General features: G+C 33.6%; 3 protein-coding genes and 1 long non-coding RNA gene across 5 annotated transcripts; 3 read left to right on the top strand and 1 right to left on the bottom strand.

Annotated features, from left to right (window-relative positions):
• Positions 1-689: 689 nt before the first annotated feature.
• Positions 690-2,637, top strand: LOC146944469 (uncharacterized). The gene is made up of 2 exons (XR_015025941.1): positions 690-1,361; positions 1,648-2,637. It is a non-coding gene; the product is annotated as an uncharacterized LOC146944469 (long non-coding RNA).
• Positions 2,638-4,023: 1,386 nt separating this feature from the next.
• On the top strand, positions 4,024-4,836 carry LOC146944468 (uncharacterized). The gene has a single exon (XM_085742857.1). It carries the CDS (start codon positions 4,159-4,161, stop codon positions 4,693-4,695), a length of 537 nt encoding a protein of 178 aa, XP_085598983.1. The 5' UTR covers positions 4,024-4,158; the 3' UTR covers positions 4,696-4,836.
• A 4,256-nt stretch (positions 4,837-9,092) lies between these two features.
• Positions 9,093-13,648, bottom strand: LOC146944467 (uncharacterized). Of its 2 annotated transcripts, none has more exons than XM_085742856.1 (4): positions 10,858-10,993; positions 10,672-10,779; positions 9,645-9,986; positions 9,093-9,350 (listed from the first exon to the last, which is right to left on the bottom strand). In XM_085742856.1, the coding sequence occupies exons 1-4, from the start codon at positions 10,867-10,869 to the stop codon at positions 9,276-9,278; spliced, it is 537 nt and encodes a 178-aa protein (XP_085598982.1). In that variant the 5' UTR covers positions 10,870-10,993; the 3' UTR covers positions 9,093-9,275. The 2 variants fall into 2 exon arrangements, 1 of the variants encoding a protein (XP_085598982.1); XR_015025940.1 differs by lacking the exon at positions 9,093-9,350 and adding an exon at positions 13,478-13,648 and having other exon boundaries at positions 9,848-9,986; positions 10,858-11,765.
• A 3,609-nt stretch (positions 13,649-17,257) lies between these two features.
• Positions 17,258-17,807, top strand: LOC146944466 (uncharacterized). Its single transcript, XM_085747958.1, has one exon. It carries the CDS (start codon positions 17,316-17,318, stop codon positions 17,805-17,807), a length of 492 nt encoding a protein of 163 aa, XP_085604084.1. The 5' UTR covers positions 17,258-17,315.
• The last annotated feature ends 1,406 nt before the right edge of the window (positions 17,808-19,213 follow it).

The following is a 19,213-nucleotide window of genomic DNA, read 5'->3' as shown; positions in this document are numbered from 1 at the left end:
AATGATGTGAAAAAAAAAGGATAAAAGACAAAAAATTTGCCTGAAGTTAAGTTAAGAGATAACAAGAGTAATTTTGCCTACAAAAAGCAAGTAATTTTTGAAATACCCCTCATATGTAGGGATGAGAGTAAGCTAAGTCAAATTAGATTTTGCAATACCTAAATTTGCCTTAAAAAAAAAATCAAGGTCAAAGTTTAGCCTTTTTAAAAGTCTAGTCTTTCATATTAACGTATAAAGTTAAATTGTCTTACTTTTTTTTTTTTGACAAGATAAATTGTCTTACTTATATTTTAATAGACTAACAAGCTAATAAACAAATGAGATTAAACTCTATTTTAATTTTTAACATGAATTTTTAGAGATTTATTATACTTATACTTTAATAGACTAACAAGCTAATAAATCCAAAAAGAAAATACGCTAATAAACTAATGAGACTAAAATCTATTTTAATTTTTAACATGAAATTTTAGAGATTTATTATAGTAATATATTCGAACGTGCCCTTCTCATTTCTTAAAGACAATATTTGACTTATAATTTTTTTTAGTGAGAAATTTGACTTTTCCCTAACAATATGATTTATTGCATTTTTTTTCATTATAATTAGATTTTCAAATAATATTTTTTAAGAAGAAAAAGTAACCAAAACAAATTCTAGTTATATTTCCAAACCATCAAAATCGGGTGTAAGAAAAAAAAAACCCATCAAAATCAGATCCTAATACGTACCAATCGAACCTGCTCACAGTCCGACCCGACAGAACGCAAGCAAAATACGAATCTGATTTGATAAATCCCTAAAACCCAAAAAAAGAAAATCATCGAAACCTTAAGACGGTGATGATGGCGGAGTCGCCGATCACGGTGCTACCTATAGAACTGATGATCGAAATCCTTGTTAGGGTTGACTCGAGCAATCCTCTGCAAATGAGGTGCGTTTGCAAGCTCTGGAAATCGCTGGTCGTTGATCCTAAAATGTGGAATTATCCACTGAAGTCGCTGATCTAACTTCTAAGGTCAAGAAACACATTGATGCTTTCAAATCGCATCATCCAGAACAAGATGCTGGTGTTGAAGATGCTGCTGAAGAAAAAGAAGAAAAAGACGATGCTGCTCCAGATGAAGACAAAGTGAAACAATGGTTGATGATTGACGTTGCTCATTTGGATAAGCTTTTGTTGAATTTACTTTCTATCAAAGAGGATATGAAAACTCTCCTCAAAGTTGATATGGAAACCCAAGCTGTGGAGGATGGATTGAAGTGTTACCGAAGCTTTTTGCGAATTTATCACAAGTTCGCAACTGCTGAAAGTTAATTAGTGATTCAGAAATAGTTCTTCCTTCCTCAAATGGAACAAGTATGCTTCTTTTTGTTTCATCAATTTAGTCTCAATGAAGAGTAAAATTTAATTGATGCTATTGTTTGTATTCAGAGATTGTTCTTGCTCAAATGGATTAATTAGTTGAATTGAATATTAACTACTGAACAAACAATGCTTCTTTGACCTCTTCTTGATAAGTTATGATTACGCGTTTATGGCTTAATTGTTAAATCGATTCTTGCTATATTTTAAAGTGAATTGTTATATTATGTATTTTTTTGATAAATTTAATTGTTAAGTTATGATTATGTGTCTATGACAGCTCGATAAAGGCGAAAATTGCGCAATCACGATAATTAAAAGGCTAAAAGTTGGAAGGAAAAAAATTAGTGTTTATTGCACAATGGAGAAAAAGTGGAAATCAAAACTGTGCAATTTAAAATTGACGAACTAAAACTGCGAATTGCAATACTTTAGAGATTGAAGGTAGGATTAGGTCGACAATTCTATTCGGAAGAAGATTTAAAAATGGAAAGGTCCAAGAAGAATGCAAGGCAATGTTGGCTACTTGGCTAGACCAAACCTGAGTTAGGTTGGATCAAATTGAATATGGATGGAGCTTCTAAAGCAACATTGTAATCGTTATGGCAAATGCTGCTGAATGGTTGAGGAGTCATTCATGGTTTTGAGTTGGCCTGGGAAGCAGGCTTCACAAAGATTATCCTTAAATGAATAATATGTTAGTATTGTTATTGCGCTATCAACAACAGATTCCTTACTACTAACAGGTGTAATTTCATGTCCAACATATTGAAGAGAGATTGGATTGTTAGAACAATTCAAATTATTGAAGAGAGATTGGATTGTTAGAACAATTCAAATTGATGGATCCAAGAATGAATATGCAAATTTCTTAGCTTCTGTCGTGACGAAATTATGGAAATGTTGAATTCATGAACTGCATTCTCTTCATTCATGGCATTGACCACTCTCAATAAATTTCATTATGTTTGGAACTTGATGAAGAATATATCGTGGACAAATTGTAAACCAGATCTGAACGAGTCAATGTCATGCATTTTGTAATATCATAGTCCATAGGAGAAGAAAATTCCAGATTTTTTAAATGTCTATTTAACTATTCCAGATTTTGTAAACTTGATGCGATGTTTTTGGCAAATTATGGTCTTTGATGGAAGCTTGGTTAGGATATGATTTTGTGGGAAACGATTGTATCCACAACATCATATTCACTTTGGTGCTTTAGGTGGTTTTTCCAAAAGGAATTGAATGATGTTGAATGTTATGTGGACTTTTACAGTTTGGAGAATTTGGTGATAACGCAATGGTCACATTTTAAGTATAAGGAAGAGAATATGCAAACTTTAATTCAGAATATCAAGCTTCAAACTAATTGATGGTTGAAATCAAAATATGTTACGTTTGATTTTGAATACCAGTTTTAGGAATGATATATCTTTTGACTATCTTTTCATTTGTGAATTGGAATCGACCTAATAAAAAATCAGATTGAGTTTCCAAAAAAGGGAAAGTGGGTTGTGCACAGCAACTTAAATCATTTTCCATTGCTCCATCTCTCTTCTTCTATATGTGGAAACAATTTGCTCTTAATAGTATATAATTTATTCGACGACCATCTCAATTTATCTCCACTATCTTCTTTCACCCTAGCAAGCCTGCATGTGTTCATTTTGTGCTCTTGATTGTTAGGTTCTGGATTATATGGACTGAATTTGATGCGACTAGAAGCTATGGATTGCACTTCAGAATTTCATCTGGATGGTTTTGAAGGTGGGTGTGGTTCTGTAATGCAATCACAGAGGAACTCTTTTGTTTAGACTTGAAGGTGGGTGTGTTATACCCCTTTATTGTAAATTGTTCAAGTTATCTTGCAATATTAACACTACTTATCTCTATTTTTTTTACTAATACTTATCTCAAATTTTTTATAAAACCAATCTGTATCATTCCATGGTCAAGCCTAAGGATATAAGCATTAATAAATTATATGTTGCATGTGCATTAAGAGTGGTTTTGGAACTATATTATTCATGGGCCTGTATTTTCTAATGCCACTATAGTCTTCTTGACATTGTATATACATGTTATTAAAAAAGGTAAAATTCATTTAACTTTCATTGGATTTTCTAATCGGAGATTTTGATTTGTGCAGTATGGTCAAAAATACATATTACTTGAATATGCAGGCTTCTAATTAATGTTTTAGTAAATTTTTGTCAAAAAACAATTCGTTTTAATAATTTCTTTTGAATTCTAATGTTTATAAGAGATGAAAAGAAACTATATGTCATTTTTGTGTTTAGTTAGAAAGGTAGCTGTAAAATCTCTTTGATCATTTTGTTGTTGTTGATTTTGATTGTCCATTGGACAAAGATTTTACAAGAATGTTATGTTTATAAGAGAATATTATGGGTTGATAGAGATTTACTTTCAATCACTATTTTGTTTGAAAAATGTTTTCTTGAGAGTGTTTGATAAATGTTGATGAGTGCATTATTCAAAAGAAAATGTTTAGTTTGTCCTTTTCAAGAAAATAAGCATTTTTTTTCCTTATGCTCTTGACAGGTATATTGATATGATTTTCATTTCAATTTGTATATCTATTATGTTGTTTTGTCTTTTTTAATAGACATGTGCATCGCACGGGTCAAACGTCTAGTAGGTATTAAAAATGAAATAAAAATTGGAGGCCTAAAAAGGTTAAAAGGAAACTGCGCCACAACAAAATCAGCGTGTTGAACCCATGAAACCCTAAAATCCCAAAAAGAAAAAATAAATTGATACCTTAACAATGGCGGTGATGACACGGAAGCGGCGGCGCATGATGGAGGAAGCTGAGTCCCCGATCATGATTCTGCCTAAAGAAGTGATGATCGAAATCCTTTCTAGAGTTGATTCATGCAATACTCTGAAATTGAGGTGCGTTTGCAACTTATGGAACTCGCTAGTTCTTGATCCTCAATTTGCGAAGAATCACATTAAAAAATCATGCGCTGAAATCACAGTTCTACTTGTTAAGGTCTGGAAATACATCAAATTTTTCAAATCGACATTTCGTCGTCCTGAATTGTTGAGGAACGCAGCTGCTCGGTGGGATAAGTTGACGAATGCAGCTGCTCGGTGGGATAATCTTGGTGATCAAGAGAAAAACCGGATGATGAAGCAGGTGGCTCAGTTGGATAGTGTTTTGGAGATTGCTTGGTATGCCAAAGGGAGATTCAGAACTCTGAGAGAAGATATGCAAATTCTGGAGGATAGATTGAAGTGTCTCAAAATCTTTCTGAAGATTTATCATAAGTCTACAACATCTTCATCTTCTCAGTTATGAGTATCAATGGTTTAGATTTTCCTTACACTCTTTTGAAATGTTGGAACTTCTGGTTTACTTGATTATCATCTTGTTTGGTTGCTTCTTTTTGCTTCAATTTAAAATGAATGAAGAGTGAAAATTAATTAGTGATTTTGATGCTATTGTTTGTGTTCAGAAATGGTTTCTTTGTCAAATGGTTGCGAATGAATGGATTAGTTAGTTGAATGTGAACAATTGAACAAGAATGCTTCTTAAACTTGATATGAGTGATACATCGTTGTTGGATCAACAGAACCTATTTATTCTATATTTTAATGTGAATTGTAAAATGATTTGAAGTTGTGGTAGAATTTCAATCTTCCATGTCTTGTACTAATGTTTGTTCCTTGTGCAATAAACCCTTCTTTCTTTTTCCTTTAATTTCCTCCATGTTTAGTCGGTCCCTTAAGATTTGAGTCTTCTAAACACCCAAATATCATAAATGTGTACAATTGATAGAATGGTTCGCAATTCAATTCAGATTTTGATTTCTCTTTTAATAAAATACTGAGATTGAAATCAGCACTCCTTGGTATCAATCCAACGATCACGGATGTACCGAATGCACTCCCTTTAACAACACGCAAGTCCCACCATTTTAGAAATAGACCCCTAATAAAGTGGTAAAATGCACATGATTCATTCAATTATAAAGGAAGTGTTGGAAATAGTGTGTTAATAAAGTGAGTGTTCTCAGTTTTAAATTCCTTCGTGTTTGTTTAGCCAGTCTGCTAAGTAGTGAGTATGGCTGTTTTATAAGATTGAGTCTCCCAAACACCATAAATGTGTGGAATTGAAAGATGGTGGCAAAAATTGAATAGTCACAAAAATTGAAATGCAAAAAGTAGGAGAGAGTTTAGGAAAAATCAGAGGGTTTATTTCTAGGGACCAAGATTGTGCAATTCAAAAGTGAGGAGTAGTGTAAATGCAACATCCTTACGTCCCTATCAATAAGGAATCAGGATCCTCTCCATGAAATTGATATATCCATTTGAGTCACTTAACATACGATATGTGGCAATTTACAACATCAACGGCTCATTTCTAAAGGCATTTGGAGAGGCCCGTGGTCCCGAATTTCTTCGCTGCCGGTCACTTAACTCTCTTCTCTGATTTCTCTCTCCTTCCACATCTCACACCCTCAATCACTCTCTTCTCCATCACCAGAGCCATCAATCATCATCATCTTTTGTTGGATGATGTATTACAACATTGGGTCCGGACCTGAAAAATACTTCTTCTTTTATTAAAAAAAATTATGCACGTTCGGGATGGGGTGAGGCGGGGATATCCAAACCCGTCAAAGATGAAGATGAGATTCAATTTTTCATCCCCGTTAAGTAATGGTAGGGTAACTGATAAGTATTTTAAGAGTAAGATATGAGAACGGGGAAGGTAAAACATGTCACAACCCCGCCCCATTGCAATGCATATTTTCGTTCAATGCTTTCCCGTAAAAAGAAGCATTTCCCTTTCTCTTTAATTTTTTTAAAGAGAAAGATAGTAGGTAGTAGTATTAAATTAATATGATGAAAGTAATGTTGTCGTTTTTTTTTCTTTCTTTCAAAGCATAAAAAAGTAGGGGTGGCAAAATAGATGGATTAGATGGATATAAAATTGGATCCTAATAGATAGATTTAAACAATCCATTAGTCCATTAAAATTCACTATTTTTGTTGTTGAGAAAAACCATTCAATCCATCCATTAAGTATTATGTTCATAGAAAAAAAGTATTATGTCCATCTAATTCATCCATTATTAGATTTTAATGGATGGATGTCCATCCGATCCATAAATCAAGTGTATTATTTTTTTTTTTGAAGAGGTGTATTATTTATTGAAGTGTTTTCTTAATGAATTCAATCTAAGCGTGGATTGGATTAGGATTTTAAAGGACAATTTTTGCTTAAAAAAGTCTCAAGGATTTTAAAAGACATTGTAGGATTTTAATGACTTTCACGATTTTAAAGGACTATCAAGATTTACAGTTTGGATTTACATCATAAAATTTTAAAATATTTGAAATGATTTTATGGATTTATAAGATTTCAAAAGATTTTATGAATTCTAAGAACTCGTTGAAAAGAAATGATCGCAACACACTCTCTATCATAATATTCACAATACAGACTCCTATTATTTTTTATGAGATAAAGAGAAGGAGATAGTGAGGGGAAGAGAGGAGAGAGAGAGAGAGAGAGAGAGAGATAGAGAGAGAGAGAGTAACATTTTAAAAGAAAAACAATCCTCAAAAATCTCATGTTTTCATCAAAGATTTTTTCATGCTAAAATTTCATTAAAAAATCCCAAAAAATCCATCAAAATTCAATTTATTAAACAAACCTTTGAAATTTGAATGATTTTGAATACCACGTGATTTTTTAGAATAATGAAAAGTCTTGATTGAATACCTCAAGAATTTTTTAAAATGAGAAAGAATCTTGCTTGAATACCACAATACTTTTTCAAGTTGCAAAGAGTTTCGATTGAATACCACAAGCCTTTTTCATCATTAAAAGTCTTTTAAAATCCCTTAGAATATCCAATACAATCCCCTAAATGAATTTTATGCAACAAGATCAAATAGTGCATTTTTTCTAGCCCAGATTTTTTTTAAACATAAATCCAACTAATTTAATAATTTAAAATAATGTTGTGATTAGCAGTAGTCAACGGACGGCCGCCGGCCCATAAAAGGCCTACAAGGAAAACAAAACTGAAAATTGCTTTTCTGATATTGAGAACTTCACAATGACACAAGTAATTTACTAAATAGCCCCTAGCGGTAGTTAACTACCGTTGGACTAAGCGGCAGCTGTTAACAACCGCTGGCTCCAGCGGCAGTTAACTGCCATTGTGTTCGTAATATATTCAAGCCAGTAGCCAGAATCCAGAAACTCACTCCATCATCACCATCTTTCTATAAAATTTTCACTCTCTCTAAAATTTTCACTCTCTCTCTAAAAAAACTCTACCAAATCATCCAAATTTTTTTCGCTAGATCACAAGTAAGTTATCACTTATGCTATTGTCATACATTTTAGTTAGTATATGTGTTTATATGTTTATAATTTTAGTTGTAGTTTAATTTTTAAATTTTGAATTTTTGTTTTTAATACAGTTATGTTGTAGATCTGAAATGCTATTAACATATATTATGAATACCTGTTATAATGAAGTTATATTGCTTAAATTTATAATTTTTTCGAATTTTATAAATTTTTTAGGGTTTGAATTTTTGTTTTTAATATAGTTATGTTGTAGATCTGAAATGCTATTAACATATATTATGAACACCTGTTATAATGAAGTTATATTGCTTAAATTTATAATTTTTTTCGAATTTTATAAATTTTTTAGGGTTTGTTTAGGATTTTTAGGGTTTATGTCAAATTTTCATTACAAGTGTTTGAACGAGTTTTTCATTGATTATTTTTAATTTCTAATTGTGTAGATTTGAAACAATGGTCGGGTGGATCGACGTTAATGCAGAATTCAACGGCGGAGAACCTCAGAGGTTGAAGGTTCGGTGCCTTCGTGTAACGTTAAGAGGTCTCAAGGATTAACTGAATGAATTCAACCAAGGAGTCAACCCCAGAGACACAAGGAGGGTGGAATACGTTCTATATAAATGTCCAACACTCGACGAGGGGAGAGTATCATTCACTTGGGTGGAATTAAAGAACAACACACTACAACATTTTTGATCTTAGGCAACACTCAAAATGCGTTGTTGTAAACAAGAAAACCGTCCCTAAATCCATAGGCGACGGTTATGCAACGCTTATGAAAGCGTCCCTTATACGCCCGTGGCCTATTCTAAAAGCGACGGTTTTTGTGTTTTAGGCCACAGTCGCGTAAAACCGTTGTCTAAAGGACAGAGGAGCAGCGGTTTCTTCAGAGTCATGAGCGACGGTTTCACAGTCTTCAAGGGACGGTTATTCAAACTTTCTAGGGACGGTTATTCAAATTTTCTAGGGACAGTTTTTTTCACTGTTGTTGATTTGATCAAACTTTCTAGGGACGGTTATTCGATTTTTTCTAGGGACGGTTTTTTTTCACTGTTGTTGATTTAATCAAACTTTCTAGGGACAGTTATTCGATTTTTTCTAGGGACGGTTTTTTTCGCTGTTGTTGATTTGATTAAACTTTTCTAGGGACGGCTATTCAAGCTTTCTAGGGACAGTTATTCAAACTTTTCTAGTTATAAATACATAGTAGATTATTGACTGTTTTTGCAATGCTTTTTTGTTAAATTGAATTTATAGGAATGGTAGTTTTAGATATGTCGATATATATATATATATATATATATATATATATATATATATATATATATATATAATAACTACTCAAGATTTTGAATGATAAGAACTTCAATAAAATAGGTAATAGTCTTGCATCATAATATTACATGCGTGATAATATCCAAAACATATACGAATTGAAAGTAACATATGTGTTTGCTTCAAAAAAACCAAAAAGTATTGGTTTATACACACATTGTTCATAGTTTAGTAGTAGCTGGAGATTATAAAATCTAAACATGCAAATAACATCATCCCTCTTGATCTTCATTTCCAGGATGATCTTCGTCTTCAGGTTGGCCTTCCTCGCCAGTTGGATGAATTTCCTGCATTTATAAGAAAGTTTCTTAGTCCTAGTGATATTATTGATTACAACCAAGCACAAGGTGTGCAAGCAACAAGAAATATCTCTTAAATTGACTTTACAACACCATTTCCCTTAGCATGCTAGACCGCAAATGACAATACAAAGTCCATGTACCAGACCAAGAAAATTTACACACAGAACATTTCTATAAATCTGAAACTATACAAGCCTTATATCTAACTAAACTCCAATCAAATACCACAAATACTTACAGAATAAGATCATAAAATTTTAAATAAGTCACAAGTATTACCTTTTCAACATTCCTCGTATGCATTGATGTGGAAGCACCGCATTCAACATCCATAGCATTCTCCATGATATTGTCCAAAGCTTCATCATCCAAATCAGGATTCACTTGCTTTAACAAGCATTTAACTAGCCCTTGTAAGCCGTTAACTTGCTTAGCCATACGAGCCGTCTCTTTAGAACATTGTCTTTTAATATCAGCAATTTCTTCATTTCTCTTTAACACAGTTGGTGTTACCATTCTTCCAAAACAACGAACTCTACCAGCCTTTTCTTTTCCAAACAGTGATTCAAAAGTCTTCCCAGCACATTCTTTTGACTCTTGAATGGAATCATGAAGTTTAGTCTAGTAAAAAAAAAGGTTAAACATAAGTTCAAATAACTTGGCTAACAACAATGTTACTTGGTAAGCATCTCTGTCAAGTACAACTAGCACAAGATCAGTTAAATTTCATCGTTATAGTATGTCACGTCAAAAGTAAATTAAGGTATTATACCACTTAAGCCTCGAAAATACAATAATAGACATGCAATGATCAAACACGTGCCTGGATCTCATTATGAAAGGAGCTCTACAGTACTAGTTGTCCTTACACTACTCTAAAAAACCATCCATGTTGCTATCTTAATTAATAGCAATCTCACAAATAAACAATTGTTGGAAATGTTTGAAACAAACTGTGTTCACTTCTAAAACACAGTAATATGAAAGACAACCCCTAATTACCAAATGTCTTCTAGGCATGCTAAATTCAAAACAACCCCACCCCTAGTTACAAGATTAATTGTTAGACCAATAAATAAAACCAACGATTTAAAATATGACAAAGGAGAATACAAAACTGCACACAGAGGCATTACACCCACTGCCACATGAATGACTAAAGTCTGTTTTGGTTTTCTCTTTCACTTCTCCGTCAACTTAATTATCCGTCTAACAATTTGCAACTTATGTTATACTTGCAACTATGTATATTTGAACTTATCAATTTTTAAATACTTAATATACTCGTATTTACTCTTATACTTACAACAACATTTTGCGTATCTTGATCCACTTCTTTTCCTTTTCGACTTGTGCGGGTTTCAATGAACATTTCTGCTTGAGTGACATCTGATCCATCCTCCTTCTTTGCCCGCTGTAACAAAATAAATAATAAATCAAAAAATTATATTTATTAGAAAATTTACTTCTTTGAAAGACAAACATATAATACCATCTCTGCCATCAGCAGGGTGCCTTAAGCACCCATCTTTAGTGCGATCATCTTTATGCCACCTCATTGAATCAGCTGTCTTTGAACACATAAACAACCTTTGAAGCCTAGGAATCAAAGGAAAGTGTCTCAAAATTTTTTCAGCAACTTTATGATCATTTTTGGGTTGCTCGGACTCACAATCCACTAGAGGGGATTCTTTCCACCGAGAAGCTTTGCAAAATCTACAAAAATTGTCATCCTTGTGTTCTCTCCAAAATAGCATGCAATCATTGGGGCAAGCATCAATCTTTTCATAATCAAGACCAATGTCCTTAATCATGGCCTTTGTTTTGTTAAAAGAATTGGGAATGTTAAGATCAGGCATTGCTTCTTTCAATAACTCTAAGAGAGAAGTGAACGATGCATTGCTCCACCCATGAAGACACTTCAATAAGTACATCCGAATAATGAAGGATAAGGTAGAGAAATTTTCGCATCCTGTGTACAATGGTTGTTTTGACTCGTCCATTAACTTGTAGAATTTCTTAGCATCCCCATTAGGTCCCTTGTTAACTCCATCGGTTTCTACAAAATTTCTAAATGTGTCAAACAATAAGCCATCAATGTCATCATGTGAGTCTTCTTGAACTTCCATGCGATCATCAATTTTTGTCAACCTTGATCTTCGCTCCCCATGGTATACCCAAATTTTGTAGCCTTCAACAAATCCATAGGCTACTAAATGATCAAAAACCACTCTTCTTTTTTCATACCAAGTGTTTTTACACTTGGCACAAGGGCATAGAATTTCCCTCCCTTCTGGTTTTCCTTTAGTAAAGGCAAAATCTAAGAAAGATACAACACCTTTCTTATATTCACGACTAAGCCTTGGTAGCTTAGTCCACTCTTTGTCCATCACTACCAATCTAATACAGTGTAATACAAAGTAAGAATTTGCATACAATAAAATGTTATCCACACACTTAACATCACAAGTTAAACACTCAATCATGCGCTAAATACGACAACATATAAATACACAAGATAAGTTACATTTGCAAGCTGGATGAACTTAACATATTTTTTGGATATAAAAACACAAGTATTTATAGGGAAGTAAGTGAAGTGACAGTCTCACAAATCAGAATTCACCAACATATAATTTTTTTAGATGCAGCGGCCTTGTTAACCCTCCCTCCCATATTTTAGTTCTACATGAATCATATTTTCAATGGTTGATGATATAATTGTTAACCATAAGACCATTCTATATCTATGAAGCACGGATACGAACACGGACACTAACACGCCGACACCGTTAATACTTTAAGAAAATCATGTGTAACATGTCCAACACCGGGACACGACTTATTCGAAGAGTGTTTGTGCTTCATAGTTATATATCCATTTATTTTATATAGTCCATTTGTACAAGAAAATTTATCTCTAGCTATCTATGGCACACATAACCTATGCACCCAACACTATATGTTTAACTTCAAACATATATCCATTTATTGTATTATTCTAGTAGCAACGTAAGTCTACTTACTTATTTACCATTCAGGGGTTAACTTGGGATTTTATCATTAAAGATAAAGTTTGATAAACTATGACTCACAATAATCTTATATGACCCACTTGTTTTACAGCTAACAGCCATACACAGTTCAGCATTCATATAAAGCAGCCACATGCACTATCTAATGCTAGTTTTTACTTAAGTATAGATACTACTAGACACTAGTATGTAGATAAAACTTGATAGCTTCCAGATCTTAAAAAAATGAAAAGCATAAAAACTTGAAAGCTTCTGGATCTTAAAAAACTAATAAGTCAACCTTATCTCTTAAAGGATTACACGTTTTTTTGATGGAGCTTTGGTGGGTAGTTAACTTCAAACAACACTATATGTTTTTAATTCTTCCTTCTAGAAAAAGAAAGTCTAAATTAAATATTTGTATAAAGTAGAAACATATTACAGAATATGACTTTATACAAAGCAATTAATAAAAAATAAAGTTGTTCCTAGCACTAAATTTACTCAGTTCATAGACTTGACATATATTTTCATTGGATTAATGTTGGTCTAATAAACACACAATGAATATACTTCCTACCATATACACGGAATGGAAACTAAAAACAATATCAATTCATCAAGAACAAATTTCTTGCTACTGTGTTAACAGTACCCAATCAGGGATAAACTAAAATCTAAGTGTGATTATCAATTACCTTGTACATAAAAATCATATAGCCAAAACCCTCATCTGCTATTTATTCAAAAATAATTTCTCTCTAGCTATATTTGACACACATAACCTATGTACCCAGATGACTTTTACCCCAAATTTTAATAAGCTAAATAAGAAGGGTACAATAGTTTCACGTTTTCAACCAAACAAAACCCAAATTACTAGCTTGAAATAACCCCCAAATCTGGTCATTCATGTTCTCAAAAAAGTGTACAACGGGATTCATAGACTTAATAAGAAAAAGGAATACAAAAAAAAAAAAATATCCCCAAATCTTAATAAGCTGAAAAATCAATCCATTACCACAAATGACTTTAACCCTAAATAGTTAGTATATCAAACAATTAGTAAAACAAAGGATTGGGTAAGATTGAACTCACTTGAGATGAATGATTGACTCAGAAAATGAGATGAATGAGCAAAGCTATCGAACTGAACAAGATGAGTACGAAATGAACGAAATAAGTACACGCTTGAACAGGAAAACGATTAAGTAGGAATGACTAAAAAAATGAGATTGAGATGAGAACGGTGGGTGATTCTAGTTTCTTCATCTTTCTTCTTCTTCTGGTATGTGTTGTTCAGACAAACACAAATGGGTCTTTCTAGATTCTTTTTCTTCTTTTATCTTTATTCTTTTAATAATTTTTTATTATAAATATATTAATAAAATAAATAAAATTATTTGGTTCTTTTCAATTGAGCGGGATAGTTCCCGCGGGCTGAATATTTTGTCCTTTAGGGACAACATTTAACCGTTGGTAAGAAGAATAAATTCACCATTGCCTATACATGGTTCTAGGCGCGGTTTTATGACGGTAGGTATAAACAATAAGTACGGTGTTGAAATGCGTCGCCTAAACATGGTTTTAGGGGCGGTTTTATGACTATTGGTAATTGTGCATGCAACACGACAAATACTGCTGCCTATTCTATGTTATTGGGACGGTTTTTGAGAGTTGCAAAAAAAAGGGTTGCTTAAAGTCAAAAATGTTGTAGTGACAAAAACGTGAAGATCATGTTTTGGGAGCACAACATGTTCCAATGGATCGATATGCGGGTAACGTTGCTGAGATCAACTGAAGATATTATCAACAGTCTGATTCCGTCAGAAGATCGTCATTAGATACCGAATGAATGCACTTTCCAGCTACAACAATTGTCTTCCTTTGGATGGGGTAATTCAAACTTGCCAAACGGTGGGACTCCAATATTCGACCGGCATTCCCATTGTTCCTTTCAAAAGATTAAATTCTTGTTAGGCAGGTTTAAATGAAGGTATTGAAGTGTCAAGAAATGGACCTCATTCTTTTGACACTTCAATACCGTCATTTAAACCAAACTAACAAGAATTTAATCTTTTGAATGGAACGGTGTGAATGTCGGTCGAATATTGGAGTCCTGCTGCTTGGCAAGTTTGAATTTGCTCCATTCAAAGGTAAGACAATTGTTGTAGTCGGAAGGTACAAACGTTCGGTACAAATGTCCAACTGCAACAATTGTCTTCCTTTGAATGAGGTAATTCAAACTTGTTAAACGGCAGGACTCCAGCATTCGATGAGCATTTTAAATGATGGTATTCAAGTGTCAAGGAATGCACCTCATTCTTTTGACACTTGAATATCATCATTTAAAATGTTGATCACATGTTGGAGTCCTGCTGTTTAGCAAGTTTGAATTTACCCCATTTAGAGGTAAGATAATTGTTGCAGTTGGAAGGTACATTCCGGAATGTAATGTAATGTAATGTGATAACATATATATTTGAATATGCATAATACATGTTGTTTTGAATGGAACAATAATTATCTTTTTTATTCACTTTTCGAATTTATTTATTCATTACACAATTTTAATTATTTGAATTCACGTTAAATTTAATTAGTTTTTATTCGAATACGCAATTTTAATTATTTGAATTCACGTTAGATTTAATTAGTTTTTATTCGAATTCACGTTAGATTTCTTTAATACACATTTTTTATTTGAATTTTTGTATTTCATATAAATAAATGCAAATAAAAACTAAAATAAAGGAACACAAGTAATAGATATAAAATCATATTTTATTAATAGGGTGGTGCCCCCGGGCACTGGTTAAGCATACCATAAAACGGAATTATTATCATAAAAGGAAACTGTTTTTGACTTTATAAATTAATTACACAATTTCAATGTTAACTACTATATAATTTCCTTTTTCATATCCTTAACCAGTACCCCAGGGGCATCGGTTAGCATTTTCCTTATTAATATAATAATAAATTTACGATGGGGTAAAACTAAATCTGCTTCGTACCAGTAACATTAAAAATAACATCCGGAAAGTGAAATTTCAAGAAAACAGATGTTGTATATCGAGGCATTTGAATTTGATCTAAAAAACCTGTGTATATCTTGTATTGAATTGAATGTTATCTTTAATTAAATATAATCAGAAGTCCTCTATTGCATAGTAGCTCTTCTAATCTTGAAATGAAGATTCAAAGGTCTATTGTACTGAGTTGAAATTGATCTTTTGTGCACTTGATCTTCTGTTATAGATTAAAAACTCAAATTGGAACGAACAATAATCTTAACAAAGATGGATATTTGCATCCCATATACATAATCGAGATGGTCAGGTACAAAATTTTGGAAGCATTCTTGGGTCCCTGGATGTGGTTCTTTAACATATAACTTTTGCTGCATCTATTCCTCGATGAGAAATAGGTTTTCATTGTCAATCGTCATGTGAACTACTGAACAATCAATATAAAACAATTATATGCTTCTTTGACATGTTAGCTTTGTCCTGTGGACTACTGAGAAATAGGTTTTCCTCGATGAGATATCAACATTGGTGAATATACAGTTGCACTGAAATGAATTGGTTCTTTCTGAAATGGTTGTTAATCAATAGTTTAGTTAGTTAAATGTGAACTACTGAACAATTATATGCTTCTTTGACATGATAGCTTTGTCTTGTGGTTGGAACTTGGAACAACAAAACTTATTCTTGCTATATTTTATTGTGAATTATATATTATTATGTTTCTGGTCCCATTCTGAAGACAGTGGAATGTATGATAGAACTTTTTTATATTTGAAAATATTATTATAAACATGTCAATGTTTTTATAAGAGAGCGTCGTAAGACATGTGCAGTTGTGGTAGAATTTCAATTTTCCCTGTGCTGTCAATTTTACAAGTTTTATGTAAGGTTTCGGACGAGTTAGCAACACACACTTTAACGCTTTATTTTTAACATTTATCCTCTTATTCGCTTAAACACAAAATTGGATTATCCAAAATCAATAACTTGACGCATTTGTGCATTCGGTACATCTCTTTTGTTTAGATAAAGATAGAATGAACTCATTTGGGTTGGCTTGGTGGTATTGGCTTAGGATCTGGGAGAGTGCTCCTCCTCGTGGTCTCAAGTTCTAAAGATAGAATGGTTCACATCACAGTTCAATGCAGATTTTGATTTCTCTTTTAATAAGAAACACCAGGCTTGACATCTGCACCGTCTAATATCAATCCAGCGATCATGGATGCACCAAATGTGTGAATATGAAGGCTTCTAATTAATGTTTTAGTAAATTTTTGTCAAAAAACAATTCGGTTTAATAATTTCTTTTGAATTATAATGTTGATAAGAGATGAAAAGAAACTATCTCGATGTCATTTTTGTGTTTAGTTAGAAAGGTAGCTGTAAAATCTCATTGATCATTTTGCTGTTGTTGATTTTGATTGTCCATTAGACAAAGGTTTTACAAGAATGTTATGTTTGTAAGAGAATACTATGGGTTGATAGAGATTTATTTTCAATCACTATTTTGTTTCAAAAATGTTTTTTTAAGAGTGTTTGATAAATGTTTTTTTTTAAGGAAGAGTGTCTAATAAATGTTAATGAGTGCTTTATTCAAGAGAAAATATAAGAAAATAAGCTTCTTCTTTTTTTCTTATGCTCTTGACAGGTATATTGAGATGATTTTCATTTCAATATTGTGTATCTTTTTTTTATTTTTGAAGAATCAATATTGTGTATCTATTAAGTTGTTTTGTCTTTTTTAATAGACATGTGCATCGCACAGGTCAAACGTCTAGTAGGTAATAAAAATGAAATAAATATTGGAGGCCTAAAAAGGTTAAAACGAAACTGCGCCACAACAAAATCTGCGTGTTGAACCCATGAAACCCTAAAATCCCAAAAAAAAAATCGATACCATAACAATGGCGGTGATGACACGGAAGCAGCGGCGCATGATGGAGGAAACGACGGCTGAGTCCCTGAACACGATTCTCCCAAAAGAAGTGATGATCGAAATCCTTTCTAGAGTTGATTCAAGCAATACTCTGCAATTGAGGTGTGTTTGCAACTTGTGGAATTTGCTAGTTCTTGATCCTCAATTCGCGAAGAATCACATTAAGGAATTATGCACTGAGATCACCCTTCTACTTGTTGAGGCCTCGAAATACATCAAAATTTTCAGATCGACAACTCTTCGTCCTGATTTGTTGAAGTGTGCAGCTGCTCGGTGGGATAAGTTGACGAATGCAGCTGCTCAGTGGGATAATCTTGGTGATCAGGAGAAAAACTGGATGATGACGGAGGTGGCTTGGTTGGATAGTATTTTGGAGATTGCTAGAAATTTCATAGGGAGAATGAAACCTCTGAGAGTTGATGTGCAAACTCTTGAGGATAGATTGAAGTGTCTGTTGTGAATTCCGGACTCAAATTTCACACCAATACAAACTATGATGTGTGGAGCAAGTATCAATGGCAACCAACAACCAAAATTAACCACAAGCAACAACTATAAACCAAGTGCATAGCAAAACCACAATCCAACCAAGGAATAAACAAGATAAAGAGAGTAAAGAAAAGATAACAACACCAAGAAATGTTCACCCAGTTCGGTCCAACTTGACCTACTCTGGGGGAGAGATTGATCTCTCCAATCCACTATCAATGAGTTCTTACAAAGAGATACAAATGGGTTACAAGAAATTAGCTTCAACAAGCTCACAAAGAACAACCCTAATTTCTACCCATTTTCCCAATCTCACCAATGAACAAGACACTCATGAATTTTCACTCTCCCAAGGTGTTTACAATTGTTTCCCAACACTAGAATCTAACCCCCAAAAGAGAACCAACCCTTAGCCTTTGATTTCACTAAGGATCTTCTCTTTTGGTTTCACAAGACTCACCCATGTTGCTTACAAAAAACTCTTCACTCATGTGTTTCCCAAGAGCCCATGAATCTTCCCCAAAAGGCACCAACCCTTTTCCCAAGAGCCCCCTCTTTTGGTTCTCCAAGATTCACATCTTGAAGCTTTGAACCTCACCCAAAGACCCTCAACCTTTAGTATCTAAAACCCTAAAAGTTCCCTCCTTTGGTTTCCATGAGATTCACCAAGCTTACCCAACAAAATGGGTCAAAGAATGCTTAAAACGTGTTTCAGATCTGTCAAAATCGTGTCACGATTTCCCAAATCGTGACACGTTTGGTGCGTACGACCCAAGGTACGACCAACCTTATCCTGAAAACTTGCCCAGCAAGCCAAAAATCGTGTCACGTTTTCCCAAAATCGTGTCACGATTGGACACTCTGCAAAACATGCTCACGGCATTGCAAAATCGTGACACGCTTCACAAATCGTGTCACGATTCCTCAGAAACACAAAGACTCAATTTTGAGTCATATACCAACATTCTCCACCTTGACTCTAAATTGATGGCGATGCCACTTTAACCATCAACCATCTTGCTCCTTAACCTTGCCTTGAACTATTCCCCAAGACAAAACCAATCAAGTCCAAAGACCCGCTTGAACCTTGATCCACACACCGACCTCCACTTGCATCCAACCACCCTCGGTAGTTCCACAAGCTTCCAAGTCTTATTCCTTGCATCCAACTACACTTTGTAGTTCCACAAGTTTTCTCACCTTTACCTCTTCAAACCTCGGAATGCCTTCCGCTCTCTTGAAGTTCCTTGCATCCAACTACACTAGGATTTTTAGGTAGTTCCACAAGCCTACACCATAACCTCTTCGGCCCCCGGAGTGATCAAATCCGTCCTCCCGAAGATTCACTTGCCTCCAATTACCATTGGCCTTTTCCGG

The sequence above is a fragment of the Medicago sativa genome, chromosome 2 (genome assembly GCF_051527215.1).
Source record: "Medicago sativa cultivar Bolivia chromosome 2, Bolivia_mono, whole genome shotgun sequence".
NCBI classification, from domain to species: Eukaryota; Viridiplantae; Streptophyta; class Magnoliopsida; order Fabales; family Fabaceae; genus Medicago; species Medicago sativa.
This window is presented reverse-complemented; position numbering and strand designations above follow the sequence as displayed.

What these genes read in the sequence shown, in the direction of transcription:
- LOC146944466 (XM_085747958.1), top strand. Translation starts at nt 17,316, where the DNA reads ATGGCGGTGATGACACGGAAGCAGCGGCGCATGATGGAGGAAACGACG.
- LOC146944468 (XM_085742857.1), top strand. Translation starts at nt 4,159, where the DNA reads ATGGCGGTGATGACACGGAAGCGGCGGCGCATGATGGAGGAAGCTGAG.
- LOC146944467 (XM_085742856.1), bottom strand. An exon ending in AAGATACGCAAAATGTTGTT is followed by an intron (nt 9,987 to 10,671) that starts GTAAGTATAAGA and finishes TTTTTTTACTAG; the next exon opens with ACTAAACTTCATGATTCCAT. An exon ending in ATACGAGGAATGTTGAAAAG is followed by an intron (nt 9,351 to 9,644) that starts GTAATACTTGTG and finishes TTATAAATGCAG; the next exon opens with GAAATTCATCCAACTGGCGA.